At 41.5% G+C, this 18,981-nt stretch overlaps 1 protein-coding gene across 1 annotated transcript in view; it reads left to right on the top strand.

Annotated features, from left to right (window-relative positions):
* The window catches only part of LOC141772222 (LHFPL tetraspan subfamily member 4 protein-like), a 35,043-nt gene that overhangs the window by 11,288 nt on the left and 4,774 nt on the right, over positions 1-18,981 (top strand). The window contains exons 3-4 of the mRNA XM_074642994.1: positions 14,025-14,261; positions 18,286-18,302. Of these exons, the coding sequence (XP_074499095.1) occupies positions 14,025-14,261; positions 18,286-18,302 (254 nt within the window). The remainder of the gene's footprint in view (positions 1-14,024; positions 14,262-18,285; positions 18,303-18,981) is intronic.

Below are 18,981 nucleotides of genomic sequence, written 5' to 3'. Positions count from 1 at the left end.
AGTATGCAGGTATTAGTTACTATTTTTCCTGTTCTTTCAAGTCGTGTAAGTATATATTGCTGTTACTGGGGATGCATAATTACTTCATGATTATTCACCATTACTTACCATTTTTGTGTCCCTTCAAGTAGATCATCCTTCTTTTAACGGGGAATCCACAATTTGTAGACAGCAGAGTGCTGGTGAAAAAAATTAAAAATGTACTCTTAATATTCAGAGCACATTTTACATTAATATTCAGCTCCATATGCCACATTATTAGCTAACACAGCCAGACTAGATGCTCGATGCCCCCAGAGCAGCTCTGTCTCCAAGAAATGCAGAACTAAAAATCTGCTTAAATCTTACTTCTGACACTTCATTGCACCCTGGACTCTCGCCTTCTTGGTGAGTAAAGCTTACTGTACACGGTTGTGGTTTGCATTGTAAGGAGGGTCAATAAACGCAGACACTCTGGAGGTGCTTAGATAACATGTGGGCATGGTATTTCGTTGGATTCATGGTATCAGAAACGGGCGTACATCAAAAACGTAATTTGTGGCGATTGGGATCAGCCTTCAACCAATTAACTCTGGCATTACTTCAACCGGCAAGTTCTGTTCTTCGATTCAAATTTTTATCCAGGCTAAACCTGGCGGGTATGATAGACATGCTGTCAAGTTTTTATTTTGTATCTACAAAATACTGTTTGAATCTTCTTTCCCAAGTTGCGTGAGTTTTGAAACGCAGCAGGTAATTTCATCATCCAAACGCTACCTCATACAGCTCTGGCTCCCTTGACCCAAAATTAAATTGCTGTATTCAACCATATCGCCAGAAGAGAACATTGTTGTTGGAAGATTCCGTTACAAAAACAGGATTATGCTTTTTTTTACATCCAGCGTAAACCTTGTTAAAATCCTCACTTCCGATCTGCATACACAGATATATAGTTTAGGTTAGGCACACACTCAGTTAACGTCAAGGAAAGATCGTAGTTACAGTTAATAAAAAGTAATTGTGTGACATTGATTGAGTGACAGTGTGCAAACTGCAGTGTCCTGCATCAACAGGCTGGTCCCCTAAAAATGACGTTCCTTTTTTACGCAATTAAACATATTGTGATTCAAGTGTTCTGAGAGAAAACTAGACTTCTGCACCTCCTCATAGGCTCTGTTTTCAGGCTTAAGAAAATCTAGCCCATGACAGGAGACTTTGACCAATCACAGGTCAGTTCATTGAGAGAGCTTTCCTATTGGCTGTGCTGAGGTCATATGACCGGAACTTGGCGTTCCTTCATCAGATTTCACAATGGCGTTGGCGTCACAAACTCTCATTTTACACCTAAACCGTGCACTACGAGATGATTCTGAAAACATTTGAGGCAAGAAATAGGCATTAACGTAACAGAATATTGATTCATATTTGATCATCGCTGCCTAGTTTGACGGTTTGGTCGGATTTCGCAAGTGATTGACAGCCGGCTCTCATAGACGGCAGCTGGACAGCAGACTTCAGATCAGCTCTTACTGCCTGTTTTCCTCCGGTCTGTGAAATCTTGCAGATGCCGTTAGGAGCACCAGAGGACACCGGAGAACACAGAGGCACATGATTTTTTTTTCAGATTTCCTGTTTCATGCACTACTGTCAGGATATAGCGACCGTTTTATAAAAATAACTTTTTTTATTCATATTTGCTCCAATCTCGCCTACTTCAACTTTAAGTTTATCACAACATGTACAACAGTTTGTGTCCCGTGCGTTACATTTCACTTTCACTTCAAAATCAGTTGATCGTTGATCCCAAAGTCCAGTGACATTTTCACTGAAAAATGTTCAGCCCAACCATGTTGGTTTTTTTCCTAAACCTAACTGTAGTTTTGTTGCCTAAGCCAAAGCGTTTTTGTTTAATTCACAACATTAAGCATGTGTTTACTGCGACCAATAAAAAAAGTGCGTGTTTATTGCGAAAAGTGACACCGAGGACAAAGACTACAGAAGCAAAGAGACGAAACTCTGGTGTTTTTATTTTTTTACAACAATAGCTGCCGCCATCTATTATATTTATAATATTTTATTGTTCAACACAGGCCATTTTGGTAGAATATGACAATAGATTAGAAATAATTTGGTTTTACTTTCGTTCGACATTTTGTTAGGCGGACGTTTTAGTGGCGTCTGGTAGTCGCTTTCAGTCCAAAATGGCGCAAGCGTATAGCTTTGCTGTTGGGTGCAGATGTTGCAATGGACCGAACAATTCGCTTTCACTTCTTGGCAATATACGTTCTTTAGCCGAGGGGGTCTGACAAAGCGTCAGTATGACAAGTTGAGAAGACACCTGCCCATCCATCTCCTTGATCTTCACACCCTTACCTTCTGCCTCACTACATAAAGGACACACTACTTCCTGCGTTGGCGCAGAACATTGGTTTTAGACAAAAATTGTGAAATGTGGAATGGTCCAATATGAACACAATTCCTATGGAGGTGTATTAACTTCATGGATGCCTACATTTTCTACAGTTTTGTTGTTTAATTTGCAAACTAAATGACAAAATAGGTTATCAGCTTCTGAAACAACCCTTATGAACTTCTTAATTTTGCAAAGGAAAAACGTAGTGTTTGATACATTACCAACGGCGTCATTTGTTGCTCTTTGTTGCTCTCTCACTCTTTCACACATGTACCATGCTACCTTGTCCACTCACAAGCAGTTTGAAGTATGCAGGGAAGCGGCAGAGCAATGGAAAGAGAGTGTGTGAGAGAGATAGAAGAGAGACAGGATGAGAGTGAGTGTAACACAGCGAGTGAATGAGATTTTGCTTACTGTACGTATGCTCCCCCTTTACTTGTGTGAGCGCGTGTGTATTAGCGCATGTGTCTGCGTGGCCACACATGCGCCTGTTCACGTGAGCATGTAAGACAGTGGGTAAATGTGTACATGATGGTGTGAGAGTTGAATTATTAATGAGAGTGTTTTCTCTCTCTTCTCTGGAGACGTGTTTTTTTTTCTTTTTTTTCTGCACTAGTAAATGTGTAAAGACCGTGTGCTTTTGTTGTTCGTCCATGTGTATAACTTCATGTGTGTGTGTGGTAACGCCAGCGCACGTATGTAGATAAATGCGCCCACATGCATGTGTTTCCAGCAGGAGCTAAATAGATGCTGCAGTGGTCGAGTTAAATATAGAACTACAGAGAGAGAGAGAGAGACACATAGAGAGAAGAGGTTCCCCGAGGGATATCCCTGCCTCTCTCTCTCTCTCTCTCTCTGAGATTTCTGGCCGGCTTTTCCCAACCAAACGTACATGTTTTAATTATCAGCCGCTTAATAAATAATTCCAAAGTCACTGGGGTGTTTCTAAAATTATCCTGACAGCTGAATAATGGATTCCTTTGACCCTTCTCAGCATTGTCACTGTGTGTGTGTAGAAAGAAAGCAGTAGAAAGAGAGAGAGAAAGCCCCTGAAGCATGTTGACAGGATGTATAAGTATGAAGGAAAATTTCTCCATGATACATCATCCATGCTTCACATTAATATGTAATCTTTACTGAATAGCATACTGTTTATACTTCCCTTTCAAAATGGTATTTTGTCCATTGTCTTTCAATGTATCAGGCTTTTCAGACTGTTAAATAAGCTATATTCTTTTGAAGGTGATGAAGATGATGATGATTTATAGGGCTTCATCATGATCTCATTATGATCAAGGGTGTTTCCACTCATGCATGTACTGCATGATGCCATTTGTGAAGTAGTTTCCAGAGGTTGTTACGGGCTGAGTTTTCAAGTTACAGTGAATACTGGTATCAAGCCTATAAGGAATCCATTGTTACCAACCATGTCATGCTAGCTTGTCGGGAAGATGAGCTTGGCCATTTTCACAGGGGTCCATTGACCTCTGACCTCGAGATATGTGAATGAAAATGGGTTCTATGGGTACCCACGAGTCTCCCCTTTACAGACATGCCCACTTTATGACAATCACATGCAGTTTGGGGCAAAAACCATGCAGTTTTTCAACCATTCAGTATAAATGTGTTTGAATGTTTCTGCATGCTGGGGTCCCTAAACAGTCTAGGAATTGCATAAATGTGGTTTCGCTGTAAAGCTGAGACTCTTGTGGATCCAATGAGCCCAGTTGTATTCATGTGTGATCCCCATAGTCCACATAGTAGCCATTTCGTTGTAGTGAGACCAATTTTTGAAACGTGACCTCACTGTACAAGTTGACCTGTGGTGATCTCTAGGATAGTCACAGCCTCATGAAACCTTACAACAGCAAACTAGAGACCTAGGTCATTCAGAGGATGGATGGCTTTCCTAGGTAGATTGACAATAAGGGGGTTTTCCAAGCAGTTTACACAACAGAAGTGCTCGCCATCCAATCGCCGAAAAATGCAATTGTTGCAGAAATCTTGAAATGTCAAAAGTTTTTGATACCAAATCACAGCATGGCTTTTTCTATGGTGTTCCTTAAGGTCTTGGTGTCTTAATGTGGTATTTTGGAAAGATTATTGATAATTTTTATCAATTCTTGAGTGGTAAATAATGGTTAAATTTAGCACCAAATCTGTGTAACAGAACAACAAAAACTGACAACTTATGAGACATAATAGAGCATAGGAATGACCATCATATACTTCTATCACAATTCATTTTAATTTATTATTCATTTATTAATTCACATTTATTTCTTATTAATGACTAGAACAACTTGACACACAGTGCTGAGCTGCATCTCAAATTAAACTTCAGCTTTCAGATGGTGTACACCACTTCTATGTGACATCTACTGTCTACTTTTTATCTCCCCCTGAACATCCTCTGTCCCCCCCACCCCTACCCCTCTAAAAAAGAGGGCGGAATGGTAAGGGGTTAATGAAGTAATTAAGTGAAATAGCTATTTACATTATATTTGAGGTACTTTGTTGATGTGTTTAAAGCAATCTGCAGTGACTGGGCATGCCAGCATCTGTTGTGTTGCTCTATAGGACATAGTGAAAGGACAGCAGAGGTTGATAGGCAGATTTCTTCTGTGGGGATCGAACCTGTCAGAGTGTTCTCATGCCAGCTAAAGTTGCTGGTTCCCCCAAATAACAAATAAATTTTTTTTCTTTCAGTTTTCAACTTTTTTCGTCCAGATTTTGGATAATCCACTTCAGTGGGAACACTTTTCCTTGGAACTCATTTTTATGGCCTATGGATTATTCAGGTCAACGAGATGTTGAGGTATAGCTTTTTTTTTTTATATTCAATGCTGTGAATGCAACAAACAAAAATCACATTCACTTACCAATTTATGATAATCACATGCAGTTTGGGGCAAGACATAGTCAAGTCAGCACACTGACACACTGACAGTTGTTGTCGCCTGTTGGGCTGCAGTTTGCCATGTTATGATATTCTCAGAGTTTCATTCCATATATTCAGGATTTCATTCAATAGTCTCACATTTCATTGAATATTCTCAAATTTCGCATTATATATATATAATAATTTCCTAAACGGCATGCAATAATATATATATTTATATTTATATATATCATTATTGATCATTATTATATGATCATTATTTTTTATTGACAGGATTCGCTACCATTAATTAGAAAAGGCTGTGTATTTCCGTTTCAATGTTGTTTCATCACTCATAAAAAAAAACATTTGTATTATTAGTAATTTAATTTTTTTATAATTATTATGGATTAGTGTATAACTTTCAAAATCTTGTGGTATTCAGAAAAATACCTCTATATTATCAAACCATAAAATAACACTGTGGACGATGTGTATCTGACAATGATCAGAAGTGGAAAAAAACACTACAACACTAAAATCCAGTGTGGTCACTGAAAGTTAGGTGTAGTTTCAACATCAGCGCTGGTTCATAGAGATACACTTCCAGTAATTATGAATTGGATGGATTGCCAGAGGGGACCGCTCACTGATCCTTCAGTATATCACTAAACTGTTGCGCGTGGCTCAATGAAAAACGGCGCTTGGACTTGTGAGATGACACATTATATGGTTATGTGCAAGCCTCTGTACGCCTGCCAATCCTTTTTCCAGATTTGGGACTCGTGCCAGCAACTTCCTCCTCAGCCGACGAAGGACACGGGATGAGTGAGGAAAAGATAAAGGAAGAAAGAAAGAGAGAGGGGGAGAATGGGACTTTTGGGACTTTTGGGTTTTGAATCCTCAGAAATTAGCTTTAGGTAAGGTCAAGAATTTAGTAACATTTGCGAAATTTATGAATAAAAAGCAAGATGTTATCTGGATTGAGTATATTGCTCAGCTTACATTCCCTACATATAATCAATAAATGACAAATATGTAAACAAAGAAAAGCATAGAGATCATTTACAAGTATTGAAAGAGTGTAAAGACAGAATGAAAGAGGGGAAAAAAGAGTGATCGCTCCATGCCAAGTGGGCCAGTGAACCCTGGCGGCAGCAACATCTTGTAAAGTGCCCCTTCAGCAATACACACACTCACACACACTCACAATCTCTCCCTCTCTCTCTCTCTCTCTCTCTCTCTCTCTCTCTCTCTCTCTCTCTCTCTCTCTCTCTCTCTCTCTCTCTCTCTCTCTCTCTCTCTCTCTCTCTCTCTCTCTCACATACACACACACACACACACAGGCTTGCTCCCAACTCCAATAAAAGCTCTGTATATCAGCGAGGAGGCCATCCATTAGATAGATGGAAGACAGCAGGCCAAGGTCTAGACACAGTAGCAGAGGGAAGGGCAGGCCTCACACAGCTTTATTACATTATAGACTGGACATGGCAATCCCTTAATGAAGTCATGTTCACACCTTTCCACTCTGCTGCTCTGAGTTGGAGGCCAATGGTTTGAACTATCTACAGCAGGTTGAAGCCTTGTTGTCAGCTTTTAGACTTACAGGCCTTTTTAAATGGGTTGAACATTTTCTAAAATAACAGGATGCCATGCAATTCTCCACTGGAAGCTATATGCCATGGCCACAGTAATTATATAATATATATATAATCTCAACATAAAAGGTCAACAATTTAACCAGTGTTCTTATTTTCTGGATTTGATGCTTACAACTGCAGGCATCGACACATCACCTGTAGTACGCAGAATTTTTTTTTGCATCAGTGGGCAAAAATTATATACCCATTATTTTTACCCATTGGCATGGCCAAAGGGTAAGAGTCCCTATAGACCCAGAACATACTGGAGAGATTATATATCTGGTCTGGTCTAGCCTGGGAATGCCTCGGGGTCCCTCAGGAAGAGCTGGTAAATGTTGCTGGGGAGAGGGATGTCTTGAATTCCCTGTTAAGCCTGCTGCCCCCATGGCCCGGCCCGGATAAGCGGAAGCAAATGGATGGATGGATGGATGGATGGATGGAAATTTTGTAGTTTTAAGCCCAACTATGTAGTTCTTTCCTAAACCTAACTAAGTGGTTTTGTTGCCTAAACCTAAAGTGACGCCAAGGGGCGTGACAAAGCGACAGTATGTGATAAGCTGGGATGAGAACTTTTGGAATATTACACGTATGTATGAAGGTGCAGTAGCCTTCCAGCAGAGGGCGACAAAACCGTACTCACTTAGGTTTAGGCAACAAAACCACTTAGGTTTAGGAAAGACATCATGGTTGGGCTACGTAAACTAAGTAAAATAAATTTGGAAACAACGGAACATCAGTACGGAAAAGTTCTGACAAATGTCACCATAAAACACATGACAGACATCGCTAATGTGATTTCCAAACAAAACGCGGGTCTCAAGGTTGAAAGTCCGTTGTTTGTTGGACCCATACACCTCACCTCCCGCACGCCATTAGCGGTCTGTCACCCTTTTTATTCTACATCATTACATCGCATTCAGCAAAGACTTCATGGCATTAAATTGACAAAAAGAGCATTCTTACACGCTTTTGCCTTGCGCATCACTGTGGTCATTCACACGCCTTTTCATGCGATCAGGCTGCACGCACAGAGTCAAGCTGCTCAGGAGGAATAATGTGGAGTCTGGAACTGCTCCCATCAAAAATACTTCACCCTTATATATAGTGCACTGGTGGTATTTTTAGAGATCTTATATAATAATTTTTTGGCTGTTTGTCTGGAATGAAGAAAAGGATCTGTGTGGACATGTAGATAAGAAAAGTCTGACAAAATGGTTATGTAATAAGCCTATAAATAACTTCAGGGCACTATAAATAAATTGGTTCACAGTCATTTTACCTAGTTGGATCACAGACAGTCCTGGCAACGTATTTCAAAAATGTTTTTTCTAGTTTGATCTGCTTTGATTCTAACAGCTGACGGGCTGTGAATGCTGGGATGAAAAGAAATGACAGGAAGTGATGTACTCATGAGATGAGAGAGAAAGGAAATAATGGAGTGGAGCGGCAGTTTGCCATCTTGCTTGCTTTCTCCTTCTTCATATACGACTCGTTTTCCCCTTTCATTCTTCAGCTCTCTCTGTGTCTTCTCGCTCCCTCCCATCCTCCCACCTCTGTTCGATCCCCCCTCTTGCCGCCTTTGAAGTTCCTCCCCTCCAATTTCAGAATGCAGTGTCTTGAGAGAGTGGAAGGGAGGAAGGAAGAGGAAAAACCCCAACAACTTCAAAAGGGCTTTTCCTGGGCTGTGGGAAGGTGGGGGTTATTTTTAGCCCTCTTTTGCCCACTTAAACATTTGAGTTGAAGATGGAGGAGAAGAGCGGATAGAGGAGAGGGCACGGAGTCACACGGTCATTGCTGTCATACTGCCCTGCAGGACACAAAGACAGGGTTTTCCTATGTAATGCTATGTATTGATATACCCAGTGCTCGAAGTGGTTCGGAACTCGCCGGTACAACATACCTGCACTTCTACATTTTACTCCTCGGTGTACCGTGACTTTTTCTTGTGTAAACTGCCGGTACTCTTCTCTGCCCTCTCCATATCAGGTTTTCTGGGAGATTCATAATGGGGATTCATGACGGCGCCGCGCCTTATAAGCTGTATGAACATGAAAACTATGTGGAGAGCATCTGGATGAGCTGACACACATCACAGGGAAGAGGGGGTTGAGAACGAGGGTGCTGCAATTTATCAGTATAACCTACATGTTCATGTCCTGTGAACAAATATGATTAATGAAACATTAGTCGATGTCGATGGGGCCAAAATCGACAAACAAATAAGGCAAAAACTGCTACAAACTATAACTTAAATTCCCAATTGACTAGCTTGCAAAAAAAAAAAAAAATAGGAAATAGGAAATCCCCAGCAAGGCGGACCAGCCCCACTAGCATTAAGTACTGAAAAGCTGTGAAAAGATGCTGGAGATCTGCAACACCAGGTTAAAACCGTCGTCGTTACCCTTACCAACAATCACCAAGTGTGCTTTGGTCGAACTCAACTGTTATTTCACGAGTTTATTTGTGAAAAAACGCAGAATCTACAGTTGTTCCCGAGTTTATAACCAATCTCGGAACCCATCGGCTATCGGTCTGACAACGTTTTAGCCTCTGGGGGCGAGGGTCAATATTTCTGGGGTTCCGGTGTAGCCAGCTAGTATTCGAGCCAAGACTTCCTCTTCTGTGCGCCGGTCATTGTTTACAGTCTGATTAGTAACATGAGACCGAGAATGGAGCTTTTCACAACGTCCTGTTTCATTTTCACTTTGCAAAAGTAGTAGCTTTGGAGACCAACCATGTCGTTTTTTTTCCTAAACCTAACTAAGTGGGTTTGATGCCTAAAGCGGCAGAGTATGAGAAGGTGTTGGTTGGACCTATTTTTAGCAGTGCTGCCCTGTTCCAAAATCTTAGCAATGACTTTATTGAGTACAATTTTGCAATTACCGACTAAACTAATGGCCAGAGTATGAATATGAAACCAGAGTATGTTCCATCACATTTAATGTAACCACATAGTTTTAATTTCATTTAATTGAATGCCAAAACATGATTTGAAAGTCAAGAAAATGTTATTTATTCATATGCAAACACACCATAACTCCTTATGAGTTTTAGGCTGGTGAACAAAATGTGTGTTTGCTCCATCACATATACTGTAGTATTGAAAAAAACAAAAACGAGTTAATAACATTTACTGTAACCATCAGGATTCTTCCAGTAGCTCTGCATCCACATTCTCAAAAAGCCCCCACTCAATAACTGTGGACAAGTTCCATGCCAGATGGGGAAACATTCATCAAAAACCCATAAAACATGTTACCTGACTCTCATTACTTAGTTAATGATTTTATCATCTCTCATCTATGTTAATATCTTGTATAATGGTCATAAAAGGAGCTAATAACATGATGATTTCCCACGATGATTACTTCCATCGCCCTCCTATTCTCTCATTACTTACTGTATTATCGTCTTTATACTCTTTCTCATTACATTCTCTCATTACGCCTGCAATCATTTTGTCAGAGGAGCGGTCTCCTCATATTTGCATGGTGTTCTGCTTTGCTACTGAGAGGTGGTGACTAATCTGATATCCCCCCTCATCTTTTGCCATGAGTTCACCACCCACCATTTTCTCATGATGGATGGCTGGTGGGAGACAGACAGGGTCTTCAGAGGGAATCACTAATGTGACAGGGTAATACACTCATATCCATCACCCTCAGAACCCTACAAGCGTAACATTTTCATGCCAACGTCCCCTGTTCAATTCTTGCCTGAGACCTTTGTCATACACCACACTACCCCTGAATTTCCTGCCAATTTTTATACCTGTAAACTGTCCAATAAAGGCACAAAATCTCAAAAAAATGTTTGTCTCCATAAATCATTTCACTTTAATTTGCGTATACATCAAACCGACAATACATCATCCAGAGTATGCTCGCATGACCACGCCCCCCTTTTTGGGGAAAACAATCCCGTGTCCCTCATAGACAGTAACAGAGTAAACAGAAGAACTTAGAACACTTATCAGATGCGGTGTAAATTTTTTTATTTTAAGGGTTTCTGGCTTGGGTGTTGCAAAATGGCTCGCTAGTGCTCCCTACACAATTAGAAAAATTTAGCCCCTCGTTCAGGTTTCACATACATGTATGAAATTTGGTAGGCAGATGTAACATGTGGAGATGCGCAAAAAAGCCTCTCGGAGGTATACCCAAAACCCAACAGGAAGTCAGCCATTTTTAATTCAATGTGCCATTTCCGGCCATTTTTAGCATTTTACAGGCCATGTACTTCAACAAACTCCTCCTACAGATTTAAACAGATCGACTTGAAATGTGGACAGGACCATCAAAAGACCCTTGTGATTAAAAGTTATCAAATGTTTTTATGCAACATTGGTGACGTGGCAGCAAAAAAGCGCCTTTCGCCATAAAACAGGAAGTTGTTGTAACTTCAGCGCATTTGGTAAAATCTGCCCCAAATTTCTCAGCCATGATGACGGTCCAGGTCTGAGGTCATTTACATGCCAATACCAACTGATAGTCCCGCCAATAAACTTTAGCCCCGCCCCTTGTCATAACCCCTGAACTGTGTCTCGTAGACAGTAAAGAAGTCATCATTGGACTCAGCAGAGTTCCTGTTTCATTGTGCCTGACTGTGACAACCAGCGTCCGGCCAGTACCCTATCTGCTTTAATTTGAATTTATTATTCAAATCATAAATTGTACACCAACAACTCAAGTGTAAACCTTTTTAATGCAGCAACAAATTGATCAAAACTTAACCAGGAATTCATATTCCAGTATATAATGTATATGGTATAGAAACATAGAACTGAATTGAATAGATCAGCCTCATTGTCACAGAAACCCGACCCAGCTATTTGAGTCAGTATCGGCCGATATCCAATCCAGTATCGGTGCATCCCGACTGAAAACCCCCCAAAAATTCATACACCTCATTCCATACAGCAGCTATTATATTTGAATGCTGCCCAACATCCTTCAATAGACACACATGGCACGTAAAATATTCACAATTGCACACCAATGGACGTTGAATCTTTTATTTTATATAATACATTTATTGGACCGAAGCGTGATAATCACCAACTCAGCCAAATCTGTCTGACTTTTCATGTGTATCACAAGTGATGTTGCCCGTGGAAAAGACATGTCTGGTCTACAATGAAGATCTGGTGTGACGTCTGCCACGTATGTTCCCCATCTCCCAGTGGAGCCCACTGCTTTGCTTACAGCCCCTCAGGCCCAGGCTGACTGCTGTTTAAACAGTGCTGGTGAGCAAGGAATATGGCACAATCAGCTCCCCAGTGATGCTCACTTTGATGAATGAGCAGAGGTGTAAAAGTATAGATTACCATTTTTGTTGTACTGTCGAAATTGCATGTATGTAATTCCCTGGAGGGCTTTGTACTGTACGTGTCTGTGGCTGTGTGTGTGTGCACTCACTTTTGTGTGTGGGTGTGAGTGCATGCAGGTTTGTGTGTGACCTGTGTGTTTTAAATTCTGTCTCATACTCGATTGTCTCCGGGTAAATAACCTATACGGTGTATGTATTCCATCTATCTTTCTACTGCCTCCCTGTTAACCCCTCTACACCTGGAGAGCTGTTGGCATTCACATACAGTTTTGCCCTAACCAATGAGTAGCAAGGGATGTCCCGCCCACGTCATTATCAGTTGATAGCTGCGGATGTGGTTGCTACAAGCAGTTAACTTCAATTAATAAAAAAATATGACACTTTTAAGAGTTATTTCTGCAACAACTTGTGCAGCTGTGTCAATCTCATCCACACATGTCGCCATTTTTCTTTCACTATTTTTCCTGAATGTAGCCACGTAGCAAGCTTGCCAGTGTTGCCAATGGAAAGTAGCTAAAGCCTGCTCAAAGTTCTATAGTCTACAATCTAAACTGAACGACCATGAAGGGAGAGGATCAAAACTCTGAAAAAAAATTTAAGGATACTTAAAGGGACTATTTGTAACTTTCAGAAATGCTTGTTAACAGCGACACCTTTGGCCGTTAAATCAACGAAAGTCAGCGTCGAGCTCACGCTTGCTCGCTCTAAATAGACATGAACGAGCATCGCTCAAAACAGTGAGGCGACACACATCAACTGAAAGCACAATATCACTCTATATTTCAGCCCCTTGGCAGTAATGTTAGCTGACCAGACGAAGGTCTCTCCATGAATCAATGCTGATCCTAGTGTTGGCTTTTCCTGCTTCATCGCAGGCTGAGGCAGCAGAGCTCCGCAGCGAGTAACGTTCTCGTCTCCGCCCGCAGCCGGAGAGAACAGAGGAGACACCGGCACCCGGTCGGTAACGGGACGGTAACGTTTCTCGCTGCGGAGCTCCGTCACTTCACAAGACACGGAAAACCTCTGTTGGTCTGGAGGAGCTGCAGCATTTCTTTCTGCACAAACGTCCACTGTACATTCACTAGATATTCTCAGAGATAAACTAACTCTTCTGCAGTGTGGAGTGAGCGCGTGATCATGTCTAGAGGTGGATTGAGTACGCGAGAACGCGCGCTCTGTCTGAGTGAAGGCAAGCAGAGGAGTAGAGACTTCAGCCACACGCGAGCGTGCGCATACGCGAGCAGCGCGCATACGCAAGCATGCATGAGTCCCGACCCGGTACATTTATACGCTTAAAAAGTTACAAACAGTCCCTTTAAGGTAGTGAAGTTTACGCGGCAGTAGGCAGAATATTTTTTGCATCATTGGGCTAAAATTCCATAATAACCTTTCAGCATATTGTAATTCAAGTGTTCTGAGCGAAAACTAGACTTCTGCACCTCCTCGTGGCTCCGTTTTCAGGCTTTAAAAAATCTAGCCTGTGACAGGAGAATGAGAAAGTTTGCTCAGGCTGGTGGGTGGTGCTTGGTATTTCTTCAACTGATCTCATTATGGTTATGGTATGCCAGGTCACAAACTTTCTCATTTCACAGCTAAACAGTACACTAAAATATGTTTCTGAAACATTTTATGCGAGAAATAGGCATTAGAGTAACAGAATATTGTTTTATATTTGACCGGCGCTGCCTATAATCTCTGTCTTCGTACCCCACATATCACACTCCCCAATCCCAGTTCTTACTTTAACCCCGCTTCTTCCCTCCTATGTGACATTCTGCAGGAGTATGCCTGGTGCTGGGTTGCATGATCTTCCCCGACGGATGGGACGCCGAGGTGATCCGAGACATGTGCGGGGAGCAAACGGGGAAATACTCCCTGGGCGACTGCTCTGTACGCTGGGCCTATATGCTGGCCATCATGGGCATACTGGATGCTCTCATCCTCTCCTTCCTGGCCTTCGTCCTGGGCAACCGGCAGACAGATTTCTATCTCGATGATTTGCAGACAGACAACAAAGGTTTGTATAGGAATAATGAAACTGAAGTCAGCATCCTCACCTACCAATGATCCATGTAGAAGATATGGAAATAAGGAGCGGTATTGTTCCTGCATTGCAGGGTAAAACAATATCTTTTCACTCAAACATACTTGGATAAGCAACACAGAGGTTAGATTTATGCTTCATTGTTTGTATCTTCAAATGGTATGTTTCATTTATACAAGAGAAAAGGCTTTGAGGATGAGGACTAATGATGAGGTTGGGAAACCCAACGCTATCTCAAGTCTTAGTTTGGCTCGCTGGGGTTGCTGGAGTGTCGCTAACCTAAACTCTGATATAATGCTAGTACTGTGGAGAAACCGCTTATAGTGATCATGGTGACAGTGATCAACCGCTTATATGTATCAAAAAGCTTAAGACCTCGATGATGCATTATTGTGAAGATTGAAAGTTTTTGTTGAACAGCGTTGACATAGCATGGCGGCCATTTGGCGTGATTCGCAAAGGAAGTTGTTGTTTCTTCAGCATACTATGTCAAATCTGCTCCGAATTTCTCAGCCATGATGGCGGTCCAGGCCTGAGGTCATTTACATGCCAATATAGACTCATAGCCCAGCCCCAAGACATGAACCGTTTGTCGTAGACTCTTGTGGAAGGTGTCAATGCACTCAGTAGAGAGTTCCTATTTCATTGGTATGTTTATCCCCGCCCCCTGCACATTAGCCACGCCCCCTTTCATAACTCATGAACCGTTTGTCCTAGAGTCTTGCGGAAAGCGAAATTGCACCCGGCAGAGCTTGCGTGTTTCATTGGTGAAGGTTATCACCGCCCCTAATATTTAGCTACGCCCCTTTCATAACTCACGAACCGTTTGTCGTAGACTCTTATGGGGGGTATCATTGCAATCAGCAGATAATCCCTGTTTCATTTTAAGGCCTATGGAAAGGAGGCTGGTTCATGGGCAGACATCGGTCTTGAGGTACGGAGTATAACACATGCGCAGTGTAACTGAAGCTGTGGACGGCGTTGCGATTGGCTCAATTTCTGCGAGTGCAGACCAGATTTTCCTGCGCATGTGTTATACCCCAAAAATATGACGTGTTGATGAAGCGTGACCCAGCCTCCTTTCCATAGGCATTATCCCCGCCCCCTACACATTAGCCATGCCCCCTTTCATAACTCATGAACCGTTTACCGTAGAGTATTGCGGGAAGCGACATTGCACCCAGCGGAGCTTGCCTGTTTCATTGGTGAAGGTTATCACCGCCCCTAACATTTAGCTACACCCTTTTCATAACGCATGAACTGTTTGTCGGAGGGCATCTCTGGACTCATAAGGGACATCATCTTTCATTAGTGACGTGTTCCCCGCCCCCTACACTTTAGCCCTTCCCCCTTTCAGTACTAATGGACCGTTTATCGTAGACTCTTGTTTCATTGTACCTGGCTGCATCAATCAGCGTCCCGCCAGTACCCCCGACCCGCGAGAAGGAGCGAGGGCCCGTTCATCGCCACTTGCTGCTTTAATTAAATTTTTGTTTTTTACTTTACTCCCTTGATACTTTTCCTTGCTGTAACTTATCTGCCTTCCACCTGTCTCCCCGAGGCTGGTGCTGCATGCACATTGAAATCATGACAGGAAAAAGAAAGTCATTTTCTCTGAATGAAAAACGAATGCGCACCAGGGAAAGCACCTCTGGCTGAAGCCGCCCTCGCCAAGTGGTTTGATAATGTCTGGTCAGGTGATACCCCCCAAGTGGGACTCTGCCGAGGAAAGTGCAGGTGTGTAGGTGGGAGGGGATGTCAGGTGACCGTGGGTGTAGAGGCTTATGTCACTTCCCAAGCAAAAGCTGTGATCTATAAAACCAAACTTAAGGGGGAAATTGGCGACGCAGGTGGTGAGATGGTGAATTGAAGCCAGGTTGCAGAAATTAAATGTGAGAGGTGCATCATTATACGTTTAATGATGCCTCTCACACATTTAATTTCACTTCATACTTATAGATCCACTTTATCATAAACATTCAAACCGGCCGTGTTATTGTGCTAATGAGCCATTCCTTAAGCACCTTTCTGGTGCGTTCCAACAGCTGTGGAACGCACTGCAGCTGTTAACATGATCATCAGTGGTTGTAGAAATCCATAATATCATCAAAGATCCCCTTTACACCTGGAATTAAAATGCGTTTTGGGTGATCGGATTGTAATCGGATAATAACGGATAGGTAACGTAAAAACGTGAAAGCCTCTCGCCAGAGCCAGTGTTTGTCCATTCTGGGCTACTGTAGAAACATGGCGGTGCAATATGGCGGACTCGGTGAAGAGGACCCGCTGTAGATATGAAGAGATCATTCTAAGCTAACGAAAACACAACGATTCTTAGTTTCAGGTGATTATACACTAATGAAAACATAGTTATGAATATTATATTCCATTTCTGCTAATACTCCTGAATGCTCTACACTGGCCCTTTAACTGTGAGGCCATTATTATGAACAATATTGGCCCAGTTGAAAAATGACTACACTCCAACCTGACCTCAGCAACTCCAGCCAAATTGCTTCCAGTGCTGTATTCAAGAGTGGGAGAACGTCCTCCAGCCTCCAGAGGTTTTTTTTGACAGTTTGCATGATGTTGCATCAGGACGCTTGAATTGCATTGTTTCAGCTGTATGAAAAGAGAGGAAGAGGAGGACAGGAACGGCAGAAGAAGGCAGTTGAGGGCCAAGAGTAAAAAAGATACAATGCCAAACAATACAAATTCTCCTCACATAAGGATTATGTGTTTGATTTGACTCAATGTGCAACAACAGAAAAAGAACCAGAGCGAGGGTGAAAGAGATAGAGAAAGATCTATGACAGGAGACATAGTAGACTGAGAGATATACATACAGAGTAAAGGAGAGAGGAGGAGTGAGAGGAAGAGACTGAGAGATAAAGAGAGAGAAAAGAGACATAAGATGTCTTGGTTCTCCGACGGTCTATCTCCATGATGGTTTCCATGGTAACTGGAGATATTCCAGAGCGTGGGCGTGTCTCTGTTTTTATCTGATTAACCTCATTGACAGTGGCGGTGATTTTACACATTCAATGCATATAATGCTTCGTTCACATTTATTTCATAGAAATAAATGTTCCTCTAGCGTCTTTATATCAACTGATAAAACAAAACTGTGTGACAACCAATGGACAGCCCATGAAAGCATTTGTTGTTCATTTAAGTGACATGGGTGAACAAAAAAACTGCATCAGCATTAGGTCAATAATAAGACAAATATAAGTGGATTTCTATTAAAATATACTGTCAAAAATACATAAATCAACAATGAGAAACAAATTAAAGGGATAGTTAGGGTGTTTTGAAGTGGGGTTGTATAAAAAAAATTGATATCCATTGAAGTGTACACTATATTTAGAATATTTTCCGACGGGGAACTGAACTGAAAATGAAACGTATCTATAATGTTTTTGGCTGTGTTCGAAACCGCCTACAACATATACTGACGAACGCAGTATGCAGTATACAGTACATACTGCATATTGCGTTCCTCAGTAGTATGCAGACATATGCATGACCTGGTGGACATGTACCGCTGGATTTAACAATATAAAAATGACCACTGACTATCTGTGTAACAATTTAGCCACAAATTCACAGACCAGACATATACTCTGGTTTTGTCTGAGTCTTGTTTTAGGTGAGCCTTTCTTTTAGGTGGCTAAAATATGTTTTGCTGCTGGCCCCGTCCACAGCACTGTATTGCTTTGCACCCGTGCCGGTACCCCGATTATGGAGAAGTACCTCATACAACCCCACTTAAAAACACCCAAACTATCCCTTTAAATAAATTACAAATGTGCACTGAAGGTGGACATAGGTTAAAAGTGTATGTTTTTTTTTTTTTTTTACCATTGAGCGATGTCCTAAATGCTTAACTCATACTTACATAAGCAGATTCATGTTTTACAGAACTATGCACTTTTTCTGTTCTTGCCTCACTGTGTCTATGCTAACACTTTTGTTCTTTTTTTTGTCCTTGCAGATTTTGCTGTGTCAAGGGTAAGTTGACTTTTGCTTTATACATTTCGTGTGCATTATATTTGTGGAATACATACACGTGTGCCTGTGTAAAGCCTCATTAGTTTTTGAGCATAATGCAGTACCCAGCGTCATTAGCTGACAGTGGTAGTGGAGGGATCTTTTGTCCTGCTAGTAGTATTCACCCACAGCCACCCATATGTCACATATGACATACTGTATATGAACTATTGTGAGTTTTATGTGAACTAATAAAGGCCTACTCAAAAACAAGCTAGCTGTTTTACACTGCTGTGTAGCTACATATTGAATTTAAACTAAATATTGACAAAAAATGAAGTGCACTAAGTGATACAATTTATTTTTATTTTGCTCTGTTCAAAAGTAAATTTAACTTACATTTTAGGTTTTCAGGGACAAAACAACCCTTATGAAAAAAGTGGTATACTTCAAGTTTATTTTATGAAGTATACTTAAGTAAAGTTCAAGTATATTTCCCCAAAGTATACTTTATATAGTAAGTATACTAATATCCATGTACTATTAGTATACTAGTTGTTTACTAATTCAATACTTATTGGTGTGAGCTAGAATGACCAAGAGGGCCTTGTTGCTCCTGCTCACTGCAGAGGGTGTAGGATGCAGACAGCGGTGGACGTTGCCTTATATACTGTGGTAACGCATGCGTTCGATAGGTACG

This window comes from Sebastes fasciatus, chromosome 8 (genome assembly GCF_043250625.1).
Source record: "Sebastes fasciatus isolate fSebFas1 chromosome 8, fSebFas1.pri, whole genome shotgun sequence".
In the NCBI taxonomy this organism is placed as follows: Eukaryota; Metazoa; Chordata; class Actinopteri; order Perciformes; family Sebastidae; genus Sebastes; species Sebastes fasciatus.
Note: the sequence above shows the minus strand (reverse complement) of the source record. Positions and strands in the feature narration are given on the sequence as shown.